General features: G+C 37.3%; 4 protein-coding genes and 1 long non-coding RNA gene across 6 annotated transcripts; 1 reads left to right on the forward strand and 4 right to left on the reverse strand.

The window, feature by feature from the left end:
• Positions 1 to 974: 974 nt before the first annotated feature.
• Positions 975 to 2,907, reverse strand: LOC141913246 (uncharacterized). The gene is made up of 3 exons (XR_012620258.1): positions 2,456 to 2,907; positions 2,005 to 2,099; positions 975 to 1,068 (listed from the first exon to the last, which is right to left on the reverse strand). It is a non-coding gene; the product is annotated as an uncharacterized LOC141913246 (long non-coding RNA).
• Positions 2,908 to 4,444: 1,537 nt separating this feature from the next.
• On the reverse strand, positions 4,445 to 9,065 carry LOC141913154 (uncharacterized). Its single transcript, XM_074804615.1, has 6 exons — positions 8,801 to 9,065; positions 8,439 to 8,645; positions 8,211 to 8,347; positions 7,738 to 7,898; positions 7,231 to 7,348; positions 4,445 to 4,840 (listed from the first exon to the last, which is right to left on the reverse strand). Exons 1-6 carry the CDS (start codon positions 9,048 to 9,050, stop codon positions 4,595 to 4,597), a joined length of 1,119 nt encoding a protein of 372 aa, XP_074660716.1. The 5' UTR covers positions 9,051 to 9,065; the 3' UTR covers positions 4,445 to 4,594.
• Positions 9,066 to 9,616: 551 nt separating this feature from the next.
• Positions 9,617 to 12,117, reverse strand: LOC141912569 (large ribosomal subunit protein P2-like). 2 transcript variants are annotated; one of them, XM_074803852.1, is made up of 5 exons: positions 12,025 to 12,117; positions 11,121 to 11,293; positions 10,942 to 11,040; positions 10,786 to 10,800; positions 9,617 to 9,754 (listed from the first exon to the last, which is right to left on the reverse strand). In XM_074803852.1, exons 2-5 carry the CDS (start codon positions 11,290 to 11,292, stop codon positions 9,687 to 9,689), a joined length of 354 nt encoding a protein of 117 aa, XP_074659953.1. In that variant the 5' UTR covers position 11,293; positions 12,025 to 12,117; the 3' UTR covers positions 9,617 to 9,686. The 2 variants fall into 2 exon arrangements, with proteins under 2 accessions (XP_074659953.1, XP_074659952.1); XM_074803851.1 differs by lacking the exon at positions 10,786 to 10,800.
• Positions 12,118 to 12,690: 573 nt separating this feature from the next.
• LOC141912674 (protein limb expression 1 homolog) lies at positions 12,691 to 16,122 on the reverse strand. The gene is made up of 5 exons (XM_074804004.1): positions 16,043 to 16,122; positions 15,341 to 15,595; positions 14,694 to 14,857; positions 14,196 to 14,336; positions 12,691 to 13,709 (listed from the first exon to the last, which is right to left on the reverse strand). Exons 2-5 carry the CDS (start codon positions 15,576 to 15,578, stop codon positions 13,296 to 13,298), a joined length of 957 nt encoding a protein of 318 aa, XP_074660105.1. The 5' UTR covers positions 15,579 to 15,595; positions 16,043 to 16,122; the 3' UTR covers positions 12,691 to 13,295.
• A 397-nt stretch (positions 16,123 to 16,519) lies between these two features.
• On the forward strand, positions 16,520 to 19,478 carry LOC141912789 (autophagy-related protein 101-like). The gene is made up of 8 exons (XM_074804184.1): positions 16,520 to 16,659; positions 16,885 to 16,921; positions 17,003 to 17,043; positions 17,306 to 17,389; positions 17,465 to 17,560; positions 17,681 to 17,795; positions 18,392 to 18,558; positions 18,710 to 19,478. The coding sequence occupies exons 1-8, from the start codon at positions 16,630 to 16,632 to the stop codon at positions 18,791 to 18,793; spliced, it is 654 nt and encodes a 217-aa protein (XP_074660285.1). The 5' UTR covers positions 16,520 to 16,629; the 3' UTR covers positions 18,794 to 19,478.
• Positions 19,479 to 20,142: the final 664 nt, after the last annotated feature.

Below are 20,142 nucleotides of genomic sequence, written 5' to 3' on the forward strand. Positions count from 1 at the left end.
CTTCTATTTTAGTTCACAGAAATTCCGCTATCGTTACTCATTGGGGCAGCACTGTACGGTAGATATCTTACCCAGCCTCGCTATCTTACTATGGCATGCGAGCGATACATACATTTTTCTTAGCCGAATTTCGTTGATTATCTAATACGATTCCATTGTATATGAATAATTCTACTATCGCGTAAGGTTTTTTGAAGGGGATCATCTTTTTAAAATGATTTTCAAACCATTTTTGATAGAACTCTTTTGTCTGCGGAATGTATTAGCATCCGGTAAAGCGGTAGGCTCACATGCCAAAGGAAGAATTTCAAGCAAATTAAATTTTATTCTCTTAAATAGCGCATTCAACTACCACTAACACTGTAACCAGAAAAAATGCTCTGAAACTATTAAAGAAACAATTTTCCACGAAAGAATTAGGCGTAGATTTATACTGTTAAGAGTAGATTTGAACCGGGGATATTCCTAGTTTCGCTGGGAGAGAACGACTAGTTCAAACACAACCAATCGGTAAGTGTCACATATCTAGTCCTCGTGGACATAAAGTTCACTATAAGTGAAGTCAAGTTCTCCCAATATTTGTTCGTTTGTTTGTTTATCCTCCCGGTTAGTTCTAACGCTGTCCACACATATTTATCCAGTTCAGCTGATGTATTCCTGATCATCAAACACAAAAGTCAATAATTCCTGATGACAAACATCCTAAAAATATACATGACACTCAATAGATTTGAGGCCACCAATCAAACATACACAGTTAAAGTTAAGTCTAATTACCGTTGTATCAGAGAAATGGCAATCTCAGGTAGGCTACTCCACAAAATGAGTGTCAGGGGTCAAATATTTATACAATAGATTTTTTTTTTGTAACCGAAGTCCTATCATTAAACGAATTTGAATGAACTTTTTGGTAACCAATGCGAGGTTGTCGATTTAGATTGGGGATTGTAAAACCTCGGGTTGTTTTCAACTCACCCATTATCTGAAGTTCGTTTTGCTCTGGTTAGTTACTGTATGAATACCATCAGTCATCCATCTTTTGAGTTACCGGCTGCAAAGGCGCCACCCCTAAAATGGAATGCACATTAATTTCATAACATAAATATTTCTTTTTCAGAAGTCTATAAACCTATGTTAGGCGGATATGATTTGCAGAAGAATTCCGGCCCAATGCGCGGCCCGTGGGTGTGGCGATCAGACAATCCTACACTGGGTAGACGAGCAACCGAGCTTTCTACACGAACGCTGTATTCAGTGGTACATCGATAAAGATATATTTAATTATATTCCTTGCAAAAGTCACTTGATAATTATTGTAGTGAATATACTGATACTAAATCTATATTATACCTTCTAGGTCGAAATATTTTGTGGACCCTTTGTTTGGATGCTACAATGAATTATTTAAACAATTCTTATATTTCATTTCTTTCGTCAGTTACGTTTTTAACGTTTATCATAACATCAAATTCTGTTATAATAATTCAATTATTCAGGGGTTCGAAAATGGTTTCGACCGATAAGAAAACTACCAAATCAAAACGTACAACAATAATGCTTGTAACAGTTTCACTAGCATTTGCAATTTCTACACTACCATCAGCTATTAACGGAATCTTACCAATCTCCGCTGAGCAGAGAGATTTGCTATATGATATTCACTCCATGTTTGTAACTATTCTATAAATTGTGTATTAAGAAAAAATGTGTATTACCGAATCATTCAGTATAAACGGTTTGAAAGCGGCTTATAGTCATAGAAGTGATCTAAGTTGCGCTGGAGGTCGTATTTAAATAGGTGTCATCTGCAGTATAGTTTACTAATAGATTCATAAAGATGTGGATAATCCGACATCTTTGTCGTCACTAAATCTATTTACTGTTTCAGCCTCAAACTCATGCTTCTTTTTTATTCCATCGAGCAAGAAAAGAAGTTAGTTTTTTTCTAAATGAGCAGATTCACTCAAATCAGAAAATGAACAGCGTTTAATCTGATAGACTTACCACATTCAGCAGATCGTTCAGCAGCCATTTTTAACTTGTGTTTTTCATCACCACTTTCGACTGATAACTTCTCTGTATCTTCAGCATATTGGTAACTGTCGAGAGAGTCAGGGAATTTAGCTTACTCTTTTATTGGGACGAGAAATTCGTGAATATTTCTGTACAAAAATCCGATAAAATAGCTTATTCTCTTCACAGCGCAAACATACGCTTGGTCATCAATAGCTTTTTCTAGTATTGTATTTTCGTGTATGTCACCATCTCACTCAGACTGATTACAAACTGCATTAATACGTAATGTAAAAAACCCATTCAATTCGCACAAATCAATTATTCACAAAGTCATTGCATCAATAAACAGGCGATGTTTCTATTTGTAATGACATGCGCATTATGATCAAATAACTCAGCAGCTAAAGACTCATATATAGCTGTATCTGTAAAAGGATACGCCGGAGGAACTGGAATCTGTAACTTGTGATAGTTCAATTGCTTAGAAGTATTTGAGCATAGCGTATTTTCTGCACGACATGTTCGCTAAATTCATCCAGTTTATTTGTCTGATAGTCGGCGTCGCGTCCGAGTTTCAACAGTTCTATACGATGACGGTCGACGCGTCTACAAAACCGTACAAGTCGACAGTCGGCTCGCGCGGTGAATGCGCGCTGCGTTGTTTGAGCGAAGGGTCGAATTGTCGGGGTTTCGGCGTCGAATCCACGAAATCTCACGGCGTCGACGAATGTTACTTGTTCGACAACGAGCTGGTGAAATACAGAACATCAGGAGAAACGAAACTTGTCATGTACAAACACGATAAAGGTATTTTTTCGAGAGAACTTACAACGTTTTTTGAATTCATAAGGCAATAAATGATTCCAGCTCTTAAGAAGGTTGTAGGTCACACTTACATTAAAACGATCTACTGTGAAGATCGATGGTGCATTAGGACATTCTCGTCTCCGGCGATGTCCGACTTTACTTAACCACAGTTTTTATCGAATTTTGATCAGTAGCAAAATAAGATGAATCCTTTTTTTACATATACGCATAAATTATGCTAATTAGACTATATTTCAAACTTTCTTTGTGAGAATATCAGATCGGTTCTATAGCGAAAAGCGCCGAATTCGAATGTAAATTAGGTAAATTATGATATGCACATTTAAAATTGTGATGTGTATTCATTTGTTTGTAGAACACGCATCTTGTAGATTTGGATTTTTCGTTGCTAATGGAATTTGCTATTACGTATTTCGATGGAACAGTAACGCTTATAAAAGTGCAATCGCCACAGACGCGACAAGTTTCTGTACCTATTACGGTTGGATCCTTGCCGAACCCCGCACTTCACAATCGAGGGCTGCCTTAAGGAAATATCTCATCGACAATAACGGTATGTCTAACTTCATACTCAAATGCGATGTAATCTATGAAGCCTTGAAAGAATAAGCCCAAATCTTAATGGGGCCTTTTGGTAATAGATTGTATAATCCGAAATTCCGTTTAAAATATGCGTGGATTACGGAACTAATTGGATCTTTCATTCCATCCGTGAATATAAATAAACACACGACACTACACTCGAAATAATCAAATTATCATCGGTTTTCGATAAATTCTGTTTTCATAAAAGAATCATAGAATCCATGAGTCAATTTCGTAACTATAACATAAAATCTCGCAATACAAATGAAAATTAAATATCAGAATCAGAAAGGTTTCCTGAATTTGTTTAGAAATCGGATTAGAAGTGCCTCTTCAAAGTTTTCACTATTTGTTAGTTTTCCATCTCTCATACTGCTGGCTCCAAGAAGGGTTTCTTTTCTTTTCAGATGTTGTTTTTAAAGTTATGTTAGGTGGATATGATTTGCAGACGAATTCCGGACCAATGCGCGGCCCGTGGGTGTGGATATCAGATAATAGCACTATCGCAATCCTAAACTGGGAACACGAGCAACCGAGCTATCCATACGAACGCTGTGTTCAGTGGTACATCGATACAGATAGATATAATGATGTTCGTTGCAAAAATAACTTTGACTTCATATGTCAGTACAACCCGTGAAAAACACGGAAACCCAGTTTCATTCAGTAACACTTCATCATTAAAGTTACCGTTGGATTAACCGAAGATGCGCTAAACGCCAAGTGACAATTACTCAAAATTGATTGAATAATTAATATGTTCAGCGATTTATAGCATTTTACAAATTTTTCCTATTTGGACAAGAATAACAAAACTAATAGTAACAATAGGTAATATGATGATTACCTCGAAACATTAAAAACATCGCAGGCCGTTCCGACGAGTTGATCGGGTGTTTTAGCAGCCAACAGCTCGATAACTTGATCATCATAATTCATCCGCAATTTTCAACTCAAAAATGGTCGAAATTGAACACTAACATCTCATTATACTTGCTACGCGCACATTTTTCTTTTTAACTGACTCGGCTTCAAAACACCAGAATGCACAATTTATGGTAAATTCAATTTCGTTAAAAGCTTCGAACAACTGTAACGTACATGGAAAACGTGCGTGAAACTATTCAATAATTCTCGATGAAATAGAGTAGGTCTCCATCGGCTTTCAACTATCAAACGATTTGACGGCGTATATTTCTCTAAGAGATATGCACAACTTGATGACGGGCGTGCCGATTGCTGTGAATACCGTCACGCTATAATACTGTAAATAGTAGGAGACGTCCTGAACGGCGATTAAACCCATGATGTGAAGGGTACCGGTACAGGTAGGCGGTAACGCGCGAACACGCCAATACGATAATACCTGCTCGTACTTTCTCGTGCAGAATTCCATTGTCACCAAGTCTCCCTAGAAAATAAAAAACACTAAAGCGATTAAATTTCTGCTGAGATTATCATGAAGATTAAGTTCATTTTAGTTTTGAATTCTAGATGAACCCGATTTAATTTGAAGGAAATCATATTCCATATTGCTGACTCGCGGCCATTTTTGATTGAAAGAATGTACGTTCTGGTCTATAACTGTGAATGTATTTCATGTAGAGTACTCATATTTCACATGAGATAATGAGATGATATTATATATCAGCAGATCGATTTAGGTCACGATATCATCCGAGATGGCTGACTGGCGGCCATATTTGATTCAAAAAATGAACATTCTGGTCTATCATTGTGAATATATTATAAATAGAGCATTTAATTAATTAATTTTCAGACAATAACTGATTATATACCAAATAACTGCAGAGGAGTTTCTAACAAAAAGCAATGTTGATGCCGGGCCTGGGTTTAGGAGGTCATTTTGGGATGTCCCGAGTGATAGAGGCGAACGTGATACCATAGTTATCAAATGGTAATTGAAATTTTTATTTGATCCTGGTATCTGTTAAAACATTATGGACGCAGATCCACAGTTTTCAACTTCGTTCGACTTCAAGCAAAAACAGTTCATTTCTAATTAGTTGTTGTTTAAAATTCGAAAAATAATCGAAAAATCATTTTCTGAACATGCATATAAAACATATTCTGTCGGAATAGATTGTCCCGATTTTAAAGTAGTATTGCACCCGATGTTTGGACCTTCAAACACAGGCCAGCATCGAACACATTGATATATGTGTTCGTGAGAAATAGTCCGAGAAACGGATTTTATGTAAATGAATTTCTGCATCGGATTTTTGTACAGAAATATTCACGAATTTCTCGTCCCAATAAAAGATATATGTAAAAATTTATGATGTAATTACACGGATGGAAAAGCGCGAAAACATCGTACAGAAAATCTTTTAGTTCTAACGAGATCGGTAGGAATACACTAACAGTGGATGGTAGTGTAAATACTGCAAACGCGAGTGAAACTGTAACGAGCATTTTTGTTGTACGCTGTGATTTTGTAGTTTTCTTTTCAGAAGAAAGAATTTTCGATCCCCTGAATAACTGAAATACTATAACAGAATTTGAAAGAACGATGAAAGATAACGGCAGAATGTAAGCGTAGATAACATTCATGGTGAAATACCTTATTTGTACAAATAGTTCATAGTAACACCCGAAAACTGGTCGGAAAAATGCACCCACGCAGTAGTTAGAAGATATCGATACGCTCATTCCGATTATGTACAATATAATGAATCTAGCGAATCTGGGCGTACGTATCACGTGACTTGTGAACGGGAAGAGCACAACTGCCGCACGTTCTAGAGATATAGCCACGATTAACCACGAACTAGTTGAAGATGCAATCGCCATCAGGAATTCATAGATTTGACAACTGATCAGTGAATTCATCACGAATATTGGGCCAGTTTTAAGACGCAAGAGAACAAACTGTAAAACAGGCATCAGCGTGAAACCGATACAGAACATTAAATCACTGACTGACAAAACGATCAGATAGTTAGCGTAAGATAAACAGCGGAATCTGCGGCTTATCATTATCAGGAAAGTAGCCGAATTTCCGAAGGCTCCTAACACGAACAAGACAAGCAGAATAACTAATGACAATGTACGGAAGCTTCCGGACTTGTTCGCTACAGACATGATGACGATATAACTGCTATAAGTTCGACCAATCTGTATCTTAGTTGAATTCATGATTAACGCCATGATGACGAACTGTTTTGTGTTTCGACTAAAACTCTCCTCACATGTTGGGAAACTAATTTAAACTGATAGAAAACTACAGAGATTTATTCGTGACATCTATTCACCATTCGTCATGTAATCTATCTGAAGTCACAATTCATTCTTGACATAAATCAAAAGTCAATACTCACAAATCCAACCGAATTCACTCGTAATTTGTCAGGATAGTTGATTGTGTCAAGTCAAATACAACTTTATCGAACTGATTTTTTCATCAAAAATACATTCTCTACGTTGAACATAAAGGAAATGTCGAAATAGACAGAAATTTTAGAGTGTGAATTTGCTAGCCATAAACTCAAGCCTTTGTTCATTTAGATGAATTGACAAGGTAAAGAAAGGAATACATCAATAAATATAGGGAAAACTGAGCCCTGTAGATGATGATAAAACATTAGTCTCCGCACACACACACGCAGGCACGCACGCACACACACGCACACTAGGGGCAACCGGATGATATCATAGCATGGGAACTATTTGTACGTAAACTCTCTTGAATAATGTGCGCTGTTACGTTAATTAAAGATTTAATTGGAAAAGAAAAGTCTACCGTGGCACAGTAGGACACTAGTACGATATAAAACACACCTGAATATCGCTGAAATTGTGAACATTTTTTTCGACTTGTTTTTCCAGATGAAGTGCAGAAACTAGTAACACCAGAATACACATCGTCCAACTAGATACAATTACCAGCAGTGACACCCTATAAAATAAGCTTATTCATTAGATTATAACAGACATTGAAATTCAAACGTAAATCTACAAGAAATTGGGATATTGGCTGCTTGTGTTAAATAAATGTAGCCAAGAACAAATTTACACATGAGACCGTGATTTGTCCTTATTTCATGATAATTTTACAGTGTTTGGGATTTTAAAGCATTTCATGATGAATTTGAAAGTAAATTGAACCTCGGACTTCGGCGTAAGAAGTTTTTTTTTTCAGTCTTGGATAGCCGACGGAAAGTGATCGCAATAGTCCGATGATGGGACTAAAGTTCCAAGTGGGCTAAAAATATGTCAATAATGATAGAGGGAATAACATTAGGGTTTTCTACCATTGGTCAGAAAAGTATAATGAACGAGTTTTACCAGTTTTTGATGCGACGCGGAGTTAGTTTAGTCTGAGCGAACATGTTGTCCATCAAATAATAGAGTAGAATAGCCAGCCCCAATGTGTAACAGACTATACACAGTTTATAACTTAACGGTGATTCTTCTATATTTATATGAAATACCACATCAACTTCCGACTGAAAAGAGATAAAAATAATTTCAATTTTTTAATTTGACAATAGTTTCATAATGTCCGATAACATATATTTTCAATTCATTTTCAATTTATTTTCACAGAAAAGCATACATTATTACAAAATGAACAATTAAAAAAAAAGAGAGGGAAAAATATATAAATTTACAAAATTGTAGCGTGCTTTGCCATGTGGACTTGTAGGCTGCTAGCGCAGGCACCAGATGAAAGAGAGAGGAAAGAGAAGACGGAGAGAGAGATGAGAAACAGATGAGCTCGTACTAGAGAAAAATAGATTGGTGTAGGAGTAACTGACCAGGAGTTGCTTGTATTGTGAATGCCAATTTAAAACGCTTCGATCAAAACTTCTCTGTGAATCGAACTCAATTCGATGAAACGATGAAAATTTCGACAGCTTATTCGTGTACGACGTAAGATTTCCTAGTAATTCACCTGTCAATAGAAATGCGAAAATACAAATAAGACGTAATAGATTCAGCTTACGGTCCACTGCTCTAAGATAAAGCGTGTAAATACAATTTACCGTGAAGCCATTGAAATAATGATATTGTAGCTAGTAGTAATAATAAACAAACTGCCATCAGATTCACTACTTCTTGTTTCGTCAATCTCATATTCTCCATTTCAGGCCAAAGACTAATTCCACCCCCGACATTCACAGCATCCAACTTTCCTTTCGCTTCTTGATGTTTTTGCGTCAGTATTTTCTGTTTCTCCTTTAACCTACTGCCTGTGATAAAATTCAACCATTTGACACATTAATAAGTTAGTGACCTAAAATAATCAAGTGTTAAACTCGGTTGTGAACATATCCGGACAAGAAACCGAACCAGTGGCAGTTACTGAAAACAGCCAGCTCACACACATGGCAGGGTTTACTCTTACCTGGCGTGTTACGTAGTTGGGCGAGTCCAGGACTCACTCTGCTCTCTATCACATCCCCTACTCCGGCATCTGTGCCATCGTTAACAGTCATTTGTCGCTCCAGACGTTTGCGAATATTGTTTAACGCAGTTTGCATCGGAGTTAAAGGTTGTTGCTGTCGGTTTTCTATCGCCGGAGGCAGATTTTCATCGTTGTTGTTCAGATGCAAAGTCGGAACTCGAAGAGGGGTCAATGGATTCCTACAACTCATTTTCTGGTATCTTCGGTTCTGTCTTATTCGACTTAATTAGGTTTGTAAATTATGAAAAACAAATTTCGAAATGCACGCTGAATTTATTTCCGGGTCCACTCGACCTTGAACTAACTGTTTCTGAACTATACACCGTATGTTGGAATTAACGCGATATAAAACGACAAATGTAGGCATTGATGAAAAGAATAAAATTTCGATGAATATTAGATCAAAATTGTGTAAATCTTTTAATGATGAAAAACTGGATGGATATAAACTCCCGGGAATCGAACCTAAAACAATCAAGATGTTCCTCAGCTGCCACAGTAGAATACCAACAAACGATCAAGCTCGAATCCCACATTTGGGATCAATTAGATTCCTTACTCATTGCGCACAATACCGCAACCGACAAGAAAGCCACTTGATGTTTAAGCGAATGCGAGATTAATGATGTTAATATCGGGCAAAAACTTTGTAGAATGGCAACATAGGTCCATCCTCAATCAGCAGTACATTATCGGAACCGGATCAAAACCGTTAGACAATAAAACACCTGATCGATCAACTAACTCAATAAGCAATTCAATGTTTTTACAAATATTTTTTTTCTCTTTTTTATTTGTCTTTCATAGATCAAACTATAAACAAGCTTTAATCAAAAAGACCGAATCCCATGTCGTCATCAGATTCTTCTTCAGATTCTTCCTTCTTTTTCTCTTCTGTTAAAAAAAAAAGAATCAACAACTTATTATTAACAATTCAAATATAAAAGAAAGTTACACAGTTCAATCTCAGTGAAACCTAAATTATCCAAGTTCTATGACATAATAATGGCTGTACTTTTCAAAGATATCTGCACAGCTTGTAGAATTGATTTGATGAATCTTAGGTCGAATAAACCTTAGATATGACTTCAAACTAATTCATTTAATATAGCACCAATAAGGGAAGAGTCAACTGTTTGATTGATTTACAAAACATGACTGGCAAATGGTGCTTGAAAACCTGTCGAAATTTAGAGATACCCAAAAATCTTTATTTCGTTCAAACTTTCTTGCAAACCCATGCCCCCGGTCCAACTCTAACGCAATCGATTTCACAAATGGAATGAAATAATTTCACTTCAGACCAAAATTTTAATCATGTCGTTAAAATGCAAGGGAATAAGCGCAAGTCAAACAACCATAACAACGCAAAAAAAATCTCATTTCAAATGCGTTTGAAAACTGTCATGTTCGGGACCATTTTCACTCATTATTATAATTGTTTAACTACCTCAACTTTCTACCATAGATTTATAAGCACAAGTTCTCAGGTTTTGAAACACTCAAATTCTAAATCTGGCTAATGTAGGGTTTGTTTATATGGACATAAAGCGAGTCAATACCTATGTATTTATCAGTGATGAAATGTGTAGAATAAATTTGATCAATCCTAGAGAGATGAACCTCAAGAAGTTTAGTCATACTTATTCATTCAATATAGCACCAGTAAGGGAAGAGTCAATGATTTGATTGATTTACAAATGTGACTGGCAATTGGTGCTTGTTTAAGAGGAGTTTATCTTGACTACTGGATCCTAAATGGAAAGCTAAACCGAAAAGCGGGTCCTTAAACGCATCTGACACCAAGTCTGCGATGGGATAACTGCTATGTAATTCTACATATGAAACACGGGCAATCTAAACCTGAATTGTCCAACCAGTTTTAAAATAATACGAACACCTTCGCTGAAACTTTAAATACTCACCTTTCTTTTTCTTGCCTTTATAAATTTTTTAAGACAAGTAAAGATTAGAAACCATTTAAATGAACAAAGCTGTATTGTACAATACAGATAGCAGAACGACCCTCTAATAAAACATTCAAAATATTAGTTTTAAAAGAGTTGAATATCGATATTTACCTTCAGCAGCAGCAGGTGCGCTAGAATCAGCAGCTGCACCAGCGGATGAAGCAGCTACTGCACTGCCACCGGACGGAACTGATGCCAATTTTGCTCTTCCTGAAATGGAATAGAAGACACATTTTTATAGCTGTTCGGTGTTTGAAGGACGTGCAACACGAGGTTCAGATTTCACTTACCAGCTTCCATCAGCTCCTCGATGTCTTTGCCGGATAATTCACTGATGACTTTATTGACGTTTTCAGCTTCGCAATCGATTCCTACGCTTTCCAGAATCTTTTCGATGTCTTTCTTGCTCGGAGATTTGTTGCCACCGAGAACGGCGAGGAGGTATGCGGCCACGTAACGCATGCTGAAATACGATTGAAAATAAAAATTTTAGACAATTCTCTAAAGTGAACTCCAAATATAAGTCCAACTGAATCTCTGAAGTCTTTCCTTTACTAAAGCTTTTCTCATGTTACTAGGGGGAAACAAGTGTATAGACGGAGCCAAACAGAGTTCTTGGAGAATACCTCACTTTATGTCACATTATCAGAAAATCCGTTTTTATGCACTTCTTATCAGGGCTGATTCAGTTAGTTTGTCTCAGACACAACCTCTTTTGGTCATGTGCCTTTCCAAAATTTGCCATTGAAAATACAAACAATTTAATTGAAACATTTCTCAAGAGATTTAGACTTAAAATGCCCTCAGGTTGCACTCGTTTGGGAATAGATGCCCTTTTCATTCATTTCAGAGTAAAAACCAATCACTTTTCAAATCATTGATCCACCACGGATCTCATTAATTCCAAAATATATCATCTGAAGTTATGTTAACGTTAAATCATAGATGTTGAATACCTAGTGGAATTTGAAGCCGATGATTGTCGATTCTAAACACGTTTTTCGAAGCATTAATACGTATCAATTTTACAAGATGGCCGCGTTTTGGAAAATATTTCAAAAAGTCCATCGATTCACACGGAGATAGCGCGTTCAAAACGCTACGATTTAGCAATATTTCACTCTACCGTATAAAGCTGTATTTAATGAATCTATTGAAACCCAAAGTAATCAAATTAACCCGTTAAATACTTACTTTTAAGTCCAAATTTGGGGACACGAAACGAGTCAAGCAATACTGTAACGTTGGTTAAGAGTAGAAGGAGGATTCGGCTGACGAAACGTAGAAGGATTGAAATCAAAATGAAAATTCATGAAGATATATGCGTAACGATGATTTTTTAGATATATTTCAAAAAATGACCACCGATCAAGTTGCTATATGGATAGGCTCTGGATGAGGAATTTTGGTGATTAAATCATCTTTGAAATGATTTTTAAAATATTTTTGGTTGTTTATAAATGCCATAAATGATCTATAGGGGGCGTACCATACTATTAGGATCTTATCTTATCTTTCTGAATTTGTATACACTTTATAGGATATCTTAATATAAGAGACATCTTACAATCGAAGATAATGAAAAAAAGTGTAAAAATATCTTATGGAAAAAATTACTACGGTCAAGGTCGATGACGTCATTCAGTAAACAATAATAAATCCACGTGTTAGATCTATCAAATAGGATAATGGGAGAGGGAAGTAGGGAAGATAAGAGCTTACGTTAGGAGATGCAGGATGAGACGTTGATTAGGAGCAGAAGGTCCAAAAGTTGTTGTTCGCCAACAAATTCAAGAAAACAATAGATTCATCAAGAAATTAAATATATTTTCAAATATCTGATAAATAAATGATGTAATAATAAAGCATTAAAAGAACACATACAATAATATACTATAATAGAGTATCATGATTTGAAATATTATTATACAATAGGTTTTGAATTACCTGAGCAAGACCAAAATTCTGCTCAGAAGAAAAAATTCTCAGCAATTTCGAGATTCCGAAAATTTAATTTTCAACCCACAATTTCCTCAAATTCAGAATCCTCTAACGTTCCAGTCTAAAACATCTGACTTAGGCTAAAATAGAATGATTCCAAGTTTCTCCTAATCGGCCGGGTCATATTTTTAACTGCAATAAAATCGCTACTACCAGGTCTGTTGAAATATGGTAAGCTTGATTGAAGCTCAGCAAAAAAGAGAAACAAGGCGTCAAAATTTTTAGCTGTACTCATGATTAACTGTACAAGCGACACTCAGCTGGTCTGATCTACAAGCAATTATCTCAAGATAATTATCTCAGCGGGTCCGATGATTTAAGCGACACTCAGCGGGTCCGATGATTTAAGCGACACTCTCAGCGGGTCCGATGATTTAAGCGACACTCTCAGCGGGTCCGATGATTTAAGCGACACTCTCAGCGGGTCCGATGATTTAAGCGACACTCTCAGCGGGTCCGATGATTTAAGCGACACTCTCAGCGGGTCCGATTTGGCTCAATCCGAGCATCAAAATATCACGTTTCTCTTTCGGGAATCTGAGTTCTCGACCGGCGAGTCGAGCGCTCTGTAACTCGTCCTCGGCGATGCGTAACTCGCGCGCGATAATCCCGACCGTTTCCTGCTCGCGTGAAATCCAATCCAGCGCCATCTGTGAACGCATGTCGTCATCGAGCGTACGATTCGAATAATGAGCGAGGACCTCTTGACGCGAACAGTTTCGATCGCGCATCGCTTTCAAACTGCCGTTCCAGTGTAACAACTGAAATACGGTCATCAGTTCCTGGAATTCGAGCATCGTACGACCTTTATTACCGCAGAGCATGAATCGGAACGCGCCGATACCGGTTGCTGGGTTATCGGCTTCGTCGCGATGACCCTGAAATATACATTACAATATATACTAGTAGTCATTGAGTGTAAGACTCTCTCCTATCGACCCTTTGTCCCCAGGACGAACTTTAGTTTTTGTATTTCTTTGTCGACTTGTGGTCAAAGATTATCGTTCTATCGTCCAGTTATAACGTATTTCATAGTATCGGCCATCTTGGAACTAGGTCCAAACTATAGCGCCCGTGCTCAATTCCGTGGTCGACTATTTCCGGACTATAGTTTCGACTAGGCCTAACTGACATTTAGTTTGGCTTAGTTCGTAAATAGTCAACTAACTCCGACGAACAAAGTTTGTCTTTTGATATAAATCAGGGACCAGTTGCTGAAAAGTTGGTTACAGTTAACCAGTGGATAGTTGACATAGTGACAACTGAAAGTTCATTGTTACTATGGTATTTACGAGCCGGTTTTCTTTAACCAACCTTTGAGCGACTGCAGCCTCTGGAAAATATAACTAACGTTTAAATCGTACCTTGAACGAAGCCAAAGCTTCATTAACTGCTTTATCGATGAATTCATCGGTAATCTTTCTGGACGGATGCTCATTGAAAACGGAATTCATCAGGGCTATTTTCGCTGCACTACGTCGAGCTTCGGCTTTAGTCGGACAATTCTGAAAACAATTAGAGAAATATTGAAAATCAAAACCAACCCTGCATGGTTTCATTTGGCGACTTTTTGAGAAATGTCAAAATATAGCGAGTTGCAATCATTGAATTGACTACGACTAAACAAATAGCTTGTAATTCAAAACAGAATCCTAAACCGGGACCCAGTTCCGCAGTTGTGAGTTGAGATTTGACTCATGAATTAACTCATTGAAAATGAGAAAATGAAGTTTTACTCACAATTGTGGAACTGGGCCCTGTTGCCTGCACTGACCGAACCCTAACCCTGTTGCGAGTGGTTAAAAGCAGCCACAATATCACCATGCACAGTGTTACAGAGAACAGTGAGAATAAATATTCACCTGAAAACTACCGAAACAACTTCCTCCTGGAAGAGTCACGTAGCAGACGTACGGTTGAGAATTGGACGGAACTGATTCATAAACAACAACGGCACCATTTTTCAGATCTGCTCCTCGAGCTTGTTTCATCTGCCAAAATTCTTGCAAAGCTTCCACGACATTTACTGTAAATCAAATGAAATTATTAACATCGGAAGAATTTACAAATTTAGAGAAATAATTCATATTCGAAATTCCCATCAGATTCTGTAGCCAGGGCATGGTCTAGCGGCAAGCAAAAATAATAGCACTTTTGGTGCAGTAAAAGTAGTTGTACTTTTTTTTAGTTAATTGCACCCATGGAACTGCTTGCCATAATTTGTAAAACTGTAACAATAACCTATGGACAAATCACTTATACATCATGCACATGTGTTTATCATCCAGAAGTGATGCGTCTGTCGCTTGGCCTATGATTACTTAATCATTAACACTAAGTATCACGATTAGGAATGCTGTGACAAAACATGTTTCAGATGACTTATTCATTGGTATTTTTGCGAAAAGCAAGCAAATAGAAACAAACCAGGGCCTTAACAAATTTTTTGAGATTTTAAGAGTGGCATATATGTGGTTTCTACAAACCCGAGCCGAGGTTGTCTGCTTACCTCTGCCGTAACCATGCGTATGCTTCGCGAAACTATTAACAACTGCATCAACGGCTTCTTTGAGAACGGTTTTAGCACGAGATTCAGACATCGGTCTCGACGGTGACGGAGCGCCGAGTCGCGACGGCGACATTGTTGTCGTTCGTTGTTGTCTGCTAGTCGGAGGATGGTGACCTCCGCCGGTTGTCGCGGGGTGGTTTATTGGAAGACGGGTCCCTCCTCGTGTGGCTGCCATCATCAATTAAAACGACATATCTATCAAAACAAAACAATTTTTAAAAGCTAAGCAACGATGGTGTTGTGCTCATGAATTCTAGCTTACCGGGTCGAATCTTTGATTTGCCTGGACCTGCTCCATCCAGGTGACAAGCCCCTAAACTAAATAGTAATACTTTCGACCACTCCTGACGTGGCGTTAGTCAAGATACATAAACTACGCTTTCCCCAAGAACCATCTTCATCCACTACCCTCACATCCTTCACACCTCACCTCATTCACATTTCAACCAAATTTTTCTTTTCAATATAGGCCTAATAATACTTTCTTGAATTTGATTATCGATTTAAAAAGGAGTGACCTCGATCGCGTGTAATTTTACTCGCCCTAAACCTATACTTCTTAATTAGAGACATGGTATTCATGTAACCTACTACGAATCTCGTATTTCTTAAATAGATCTAGTCAGGAAAGCTAATAATTACCTCTATTTTAATGAGTAAATTCGATTTTAGACGAAAGATTTCTTGCAATCTGTCAAGCGACTAATTACTACTTGTAAACATTGCCAGATAAGAGATTACTGCGCCATTCACTCAATTCACTGTAACTAAATTTTCAAAGAATCCAACGTAATTTGCCCATTGGAAATTCGAATAAGATAGTTAGCTTATCTATTTATTTCTCGAGTCGAAAACATTTCTTAAATGAATTTAGTGAATGTTATATCTTTGAACTATTTTATGGCATGAACTTTAGATTAATATTCATTCGACGTTTCGGCATCAATTCAAGTCAATTCATACTTGAGTTAAAATTATGTTCATTGGGTAAAAACTAATTCTTTACCAAATTTTTGCGCTTAACGAAAAAAACCAGAATGAAACCTCCTAAGACAAAAATAAAATTCTTTCATTTTTGCAAGAAAATAGTAAGTCACAAATATATCCGCCAGGTGACGCACAAGTTTATTTACGTATATTTGCATCAGTTTTTAGCGAAAATCGTAAAATCTAACCCTTGTTAGAGGATGATATATGGCCAGATACGAAGATTATATATGTCGTGAATAATGAATGCTAGAACACAAGTTTTTGAACTGGTAAGATTTTTACCAGACGCTTGAAAAGCGATCGCAATGTCGATGTGAACGCACTAAGTATCGACGGAAACCGTCAGTTTTGACAGCAGCGCTACAGCCTACACTAACTATTGCCTTTATTTTGGACTGCTCTACCAAAAGTATTTCCATAACAATGGCCCCTGTTTGAATCGACAGTAATTAATGATCGATGTCAATTAATTTTCTCTTTCTACGGTTTTACAGTCAGTCGAAGGCCGACAGATTGAAGAAGTCATTTCTAGTAAGAATACATCAACTGGTTGAATGATTCATTTGATTGTTCTGAATTTAAACTTATCCTTCTTTTTTTAATCATTTTCAGGCATATTCCATACAATCGTGTTTCATAGAACTCTAGGAAAGGTAAGATACAGTGATTTGTATGCACTCATATGCAGATATCAATCTGTATCCTGGATACATGTAGTCCCCTTGTTGAACGGACAATGAAAAGTCAAATACCTGGTGTTTGAAATTTATTTTTATGTAAATTGCCTTAGAAACAGTGGTGAAGTATGTTAGAAGGGATGCATGTTCCAGCAGATTGACTACTTGTGTCAGTTGAGAAAGCTGTTACATTTTCCGATACCGAATGATTGTATTTCTGAATTTTCGATTTTTGTAGTTTCACTATAAACAGGAAGGAAGTTACTCTATAGGAACGGTCGGTGTAATCGACGTCGATTGTGACTTCGTCGATTTTACCTACGTAAGCGTTATTTTCATTCTCGTTTAGAGATGAAGCGATGTTTATTAAAATACGGGATGTTTTTTTATTTTGTAGGTTCGTACGGCGAGTTGTGAACTGAACGAAACAATTCAACGCGAGATTCAAACGTTTCGCGATACATTGCGTAACGGTGAAAGTGGGTGCGGTCAGGTGCGTTCTGAATTAACGGTTTTACCGAGATAAACGATACCGATTTATGAGGAGCCTAAAGCGTTTGAACACCGGTGGTCGAGCGATGTTCAGGCTACAACTAAACCTCTTCTTTTTTAGATAAGTCTTGAATTCTATCAGAAGAAGCGCGCGCGATGGCCGTTTCCTGCTGAGTGTATTCCCTGGGAAGTGTGGACGATTCGATTAGAAGTTATTCAACTGATCAACGAACACGGTAAAAACATTTACACCAGTTCAACCTCAGTTTACGTATCAGAGTCCAGTTCCACAGTTCCGAGTTAACTCTGGGTTAAATCACTGAAAATGAACTAACTTTAACTCAGAGTTAACTCTAACTCACAACTGTGGAACTGGATCCTGAGGCCCAACGACCGAGTTTGATGTTATCGTTCGTATATTGGGGTCAGAAAGTTATTTCCACAAAGAGTTGAATAGTTATTTCCGAGTTGAATAGTTATTTCCGAGTTGAATGGATCAAACTCGAGCGCTGTCTACCGTTTTTAGGGTACGGGTGTGGTTTCTAGGGGGTGCTTTGGGTGCTAAAGCCCTCCTTCGGAAAATTTGCTTTGTACGGTATTATTATTTTCAGTTTTTCAATGTTACATTTCAAAATACAAGCTACATTTTAAATGTATGAGAGATGATCAAACATTGCCTAAAAACACTCAGAATGCTGCATGAGAATGAGACAAATTTTTAAAAGATTTCTAGGGGAGCACCCCCACTTTGAAAATCCTGTATCTGCCGATTTGGTACCAGTTGTAAGTGATACCGAAAATTGAAGATTTGTTTTTGTCATTGTTGTTTCAGAGCGACAGATCTGTCGTGAGAAAGTGGGAGAGATTCTCGGTGAGAAGATCACGTATATAGCTGAAGCTATGAATCGACACGAATATGTACCGAAAATGCCGAATCAATCGGAGCTGGATCTCGTGTTTGAAAATGCTTTCTCCGATGTACAGCCGTATCTGTTCAAAGTAAGGGTCGATCCTCAAATTGTCTTTGAAATGATCCATCGTTTTTTAAAGTAACGGAATCGTGGAGGCAGAAAACCCGTTATCGCTGCTTTGCAGTTATGGCTTTGATTGTACAGTTTTCATATACCTATATTGTTTGTCGTTTTTTCAGATCTCTCATCAAACAACTGGTCCACAATCGCTATCTGTAGGAACGACAATGAGAAAATTTATTAAAGATACCCTCGCTTTATGATCTGTGTTTGTTATCGGTGTTTGATGGAGGTATCAATCTGCAGGCTCTGGGTTGGGAGGGGTGCAGGCTCTGGGTTTAGGGGGGTGCAGGCTCTGGGTTGAGAGGGGTGCAGAGTGCAGGATACATATTGAACATTAGATACCTGTATTACACTGTGTTAATATTGTATATTTATGAACTCTTTCTAGTCGAATCAAAAGTCTTTTTTTCAGATTTCGAAATTTCCATCCGTCGTTTTTTTATCGCTATCTCTCGGGCTTTTTGAAAATGCATGTGATATATTCGTAAATCAAGTCACGTCGTTATCTCGTGTTTTGCCTGTAGTTGAAAGACTGCCAAATAGAAGCAGAAAACCCACTCAATCTAAAATATGATGTAATCACGTAAAAATACGATATGTTGGATATTACTGAGGGTTATGCAATTCTTTCTGACCCATTTCTCTGAACATTTGAGACAGTTTCAGAAAAAAATACATTTGGCGTTTAGAGTATGAAATAATGATGTTGAATGTATAATCAGTAGAAATGACATGTAGATCAGTAGATTGTTGTATATATATATAATGTATAGTTGGTTTTGAATTAGTTTACTCATCCACTAGTGAGGAGCAAAATCTAGTGATATTGATAATGTGTCTCTGTGTAAATGATGTTGTTAGTTTTCTGCGTTGTAATTCAATTATGCGTACATTAAAAATATTATAATAGAAAGAAGTTTTTTTTCTTGTAATCTTGTCGATGGTTTTGGTGTTGGATACGACCTAGTTCCACTAACTATCACCGAAAGAGGAGAATGAATCCTGTCGATGAGGATTGGGTAGGGCCTACAGACCGGGTTGGATACTAGTCTGGATACTTTTTCTGAATACCAGTGGTTGTTACAGGTTGTTAGGGGAATGACGGTTAGGTACCGGTACTAGACTAGGCTGGATACCGGATAAATCGCATAGTTTGATCCTTTACTAAAAAGTATAATACACAGCATAAATACCGGTACGTGTAAATGGAAAAAGTGACATGAATGTAGACTATAAAATGTTTGGGACAGAGAGAATCCCCGTGGAGTCTCTTTTTGTCCTAAAAATTACATAACAAAAAACTCCAAAGCCATGGCGGAATGGTGCGTGAGTTGAAATAAACGGAGACATAGGAATGAGTCAATATTCAATAGGATATGCTATTAATACCTCTCAGTTTAAAATTCCGCAAGATATTGTGATTGTAAGATATCATTTTTGAAGATCTATTGCCGTGAGTAATACCGTCCGGACTCGAGGTGATGTTAGGAAAAAACCATGCTGATTTTGGTTGTGTACTGTGTGGAATTGATCAGAATCAGAAGTTCAG

This window comes from Tubulanus polymorphus, chromosome 11 (genome assembly GCF_964204645.1).
Source record: "Tubulanus polymorphus chromosome 11, tnTubPoly1.2, whole genome shotgun sequence".
Lineage (NCBI taxonomy): Eukaryota > Metazoa > Nemertea > Palaeonemertea > Tubulaniformes > Tubulanidae > Tubulanus > Tubulanus polymorphus.

What these genes read in the sequence shown, in the direction of transcription:
- LOC141913154 (XM_074804615.1), bottom strand. Translation starts at nt 9,050, where the DNA reads ATGAGTTGTAGGAATCCATTGACCCCTCTTCGAGTTCCGACTTTGCAT. An exon ending in CCAACTACGTAACACGCCAG is followed by an intron (nt 8,646 to 8,800) that starts GTAAGAGTAAAC and finishes ATTTTATCACAG; the next exon opens with GCAGTAGGTTAAAGGAGAAA. An exon ending in ACAATTTCAGCGATATTCAG is followed by an intron (nt 4,841 to 7,230) that starts GTGTGTTTTATA and finishes TTTATTTTCTAG; the next exon opens with GGAGACTTGGTGACAATGGA.
- LOC141912569 (XM_074803852.1), bottom strand. Translation starts at nt 11,292, where the DNA reads ATGCGTTACGTGGCCGCATACCTCCTCGCCGTTCTCGGTGGCAACAAA. An exon ending in CGAGGAGCTGATGGAAGCTG is followed by an intron (nt 11,041 to 11,120) that starts GTAAGTGAAATC and finishes ATTCCATTTCAG; the next exon opens with GAAGAGCAAAATTGGCATCA.
- LOC141912674 (XM_074804004.1), bottom strand. Translation starts at nt 15,578, where the DNA reads ATGATGGCAGCCACACGAGGAGGGACCCGTCTTCCAATAAACCACCCC. An exon ending in GTTGTTTCGGTAGTTTTCAG is followed by an intron (nt 14,337 to 14,693) that starts GTGAATATTTAT and finishes AATTGTTTTCAG; the next exon opens with AATTGTCCGACTAAAGCCGA. An exon ending in AAGCTTTGGCTTCGTTCAAG is followed by an intron (nt 13,710 to 14,195) that starts GTACGATTTAAA and finishes TGTATATTTCAG; the next exon opens with GGTCATCGCGACGAAGCCGA.
- LOC141912789 (XM_074804184.1), top strand. Translation starts at nt 16,630, where the DNA reads ATGAATGCTAGAACACAAGTTTTTGAACTG. An exon ending in TCAACTGATCAACGAACACG is followed by an intron (nt 17,796 to 18,391) that starts GTAAAAACATTT and finishes TTGTTGTTTCAG; the next exon opens with AGCGACAGATCTGTCGTGAG. An exon ending in TACAGCCGTATCTGTTCAAA is followed by an intron (nt 18,559 to 18,709) that starts GTAAGGGTCGAT and finishes TCGTTTTTTCAG; the next exon opens with ATCTCTCATCAAACAACTGG.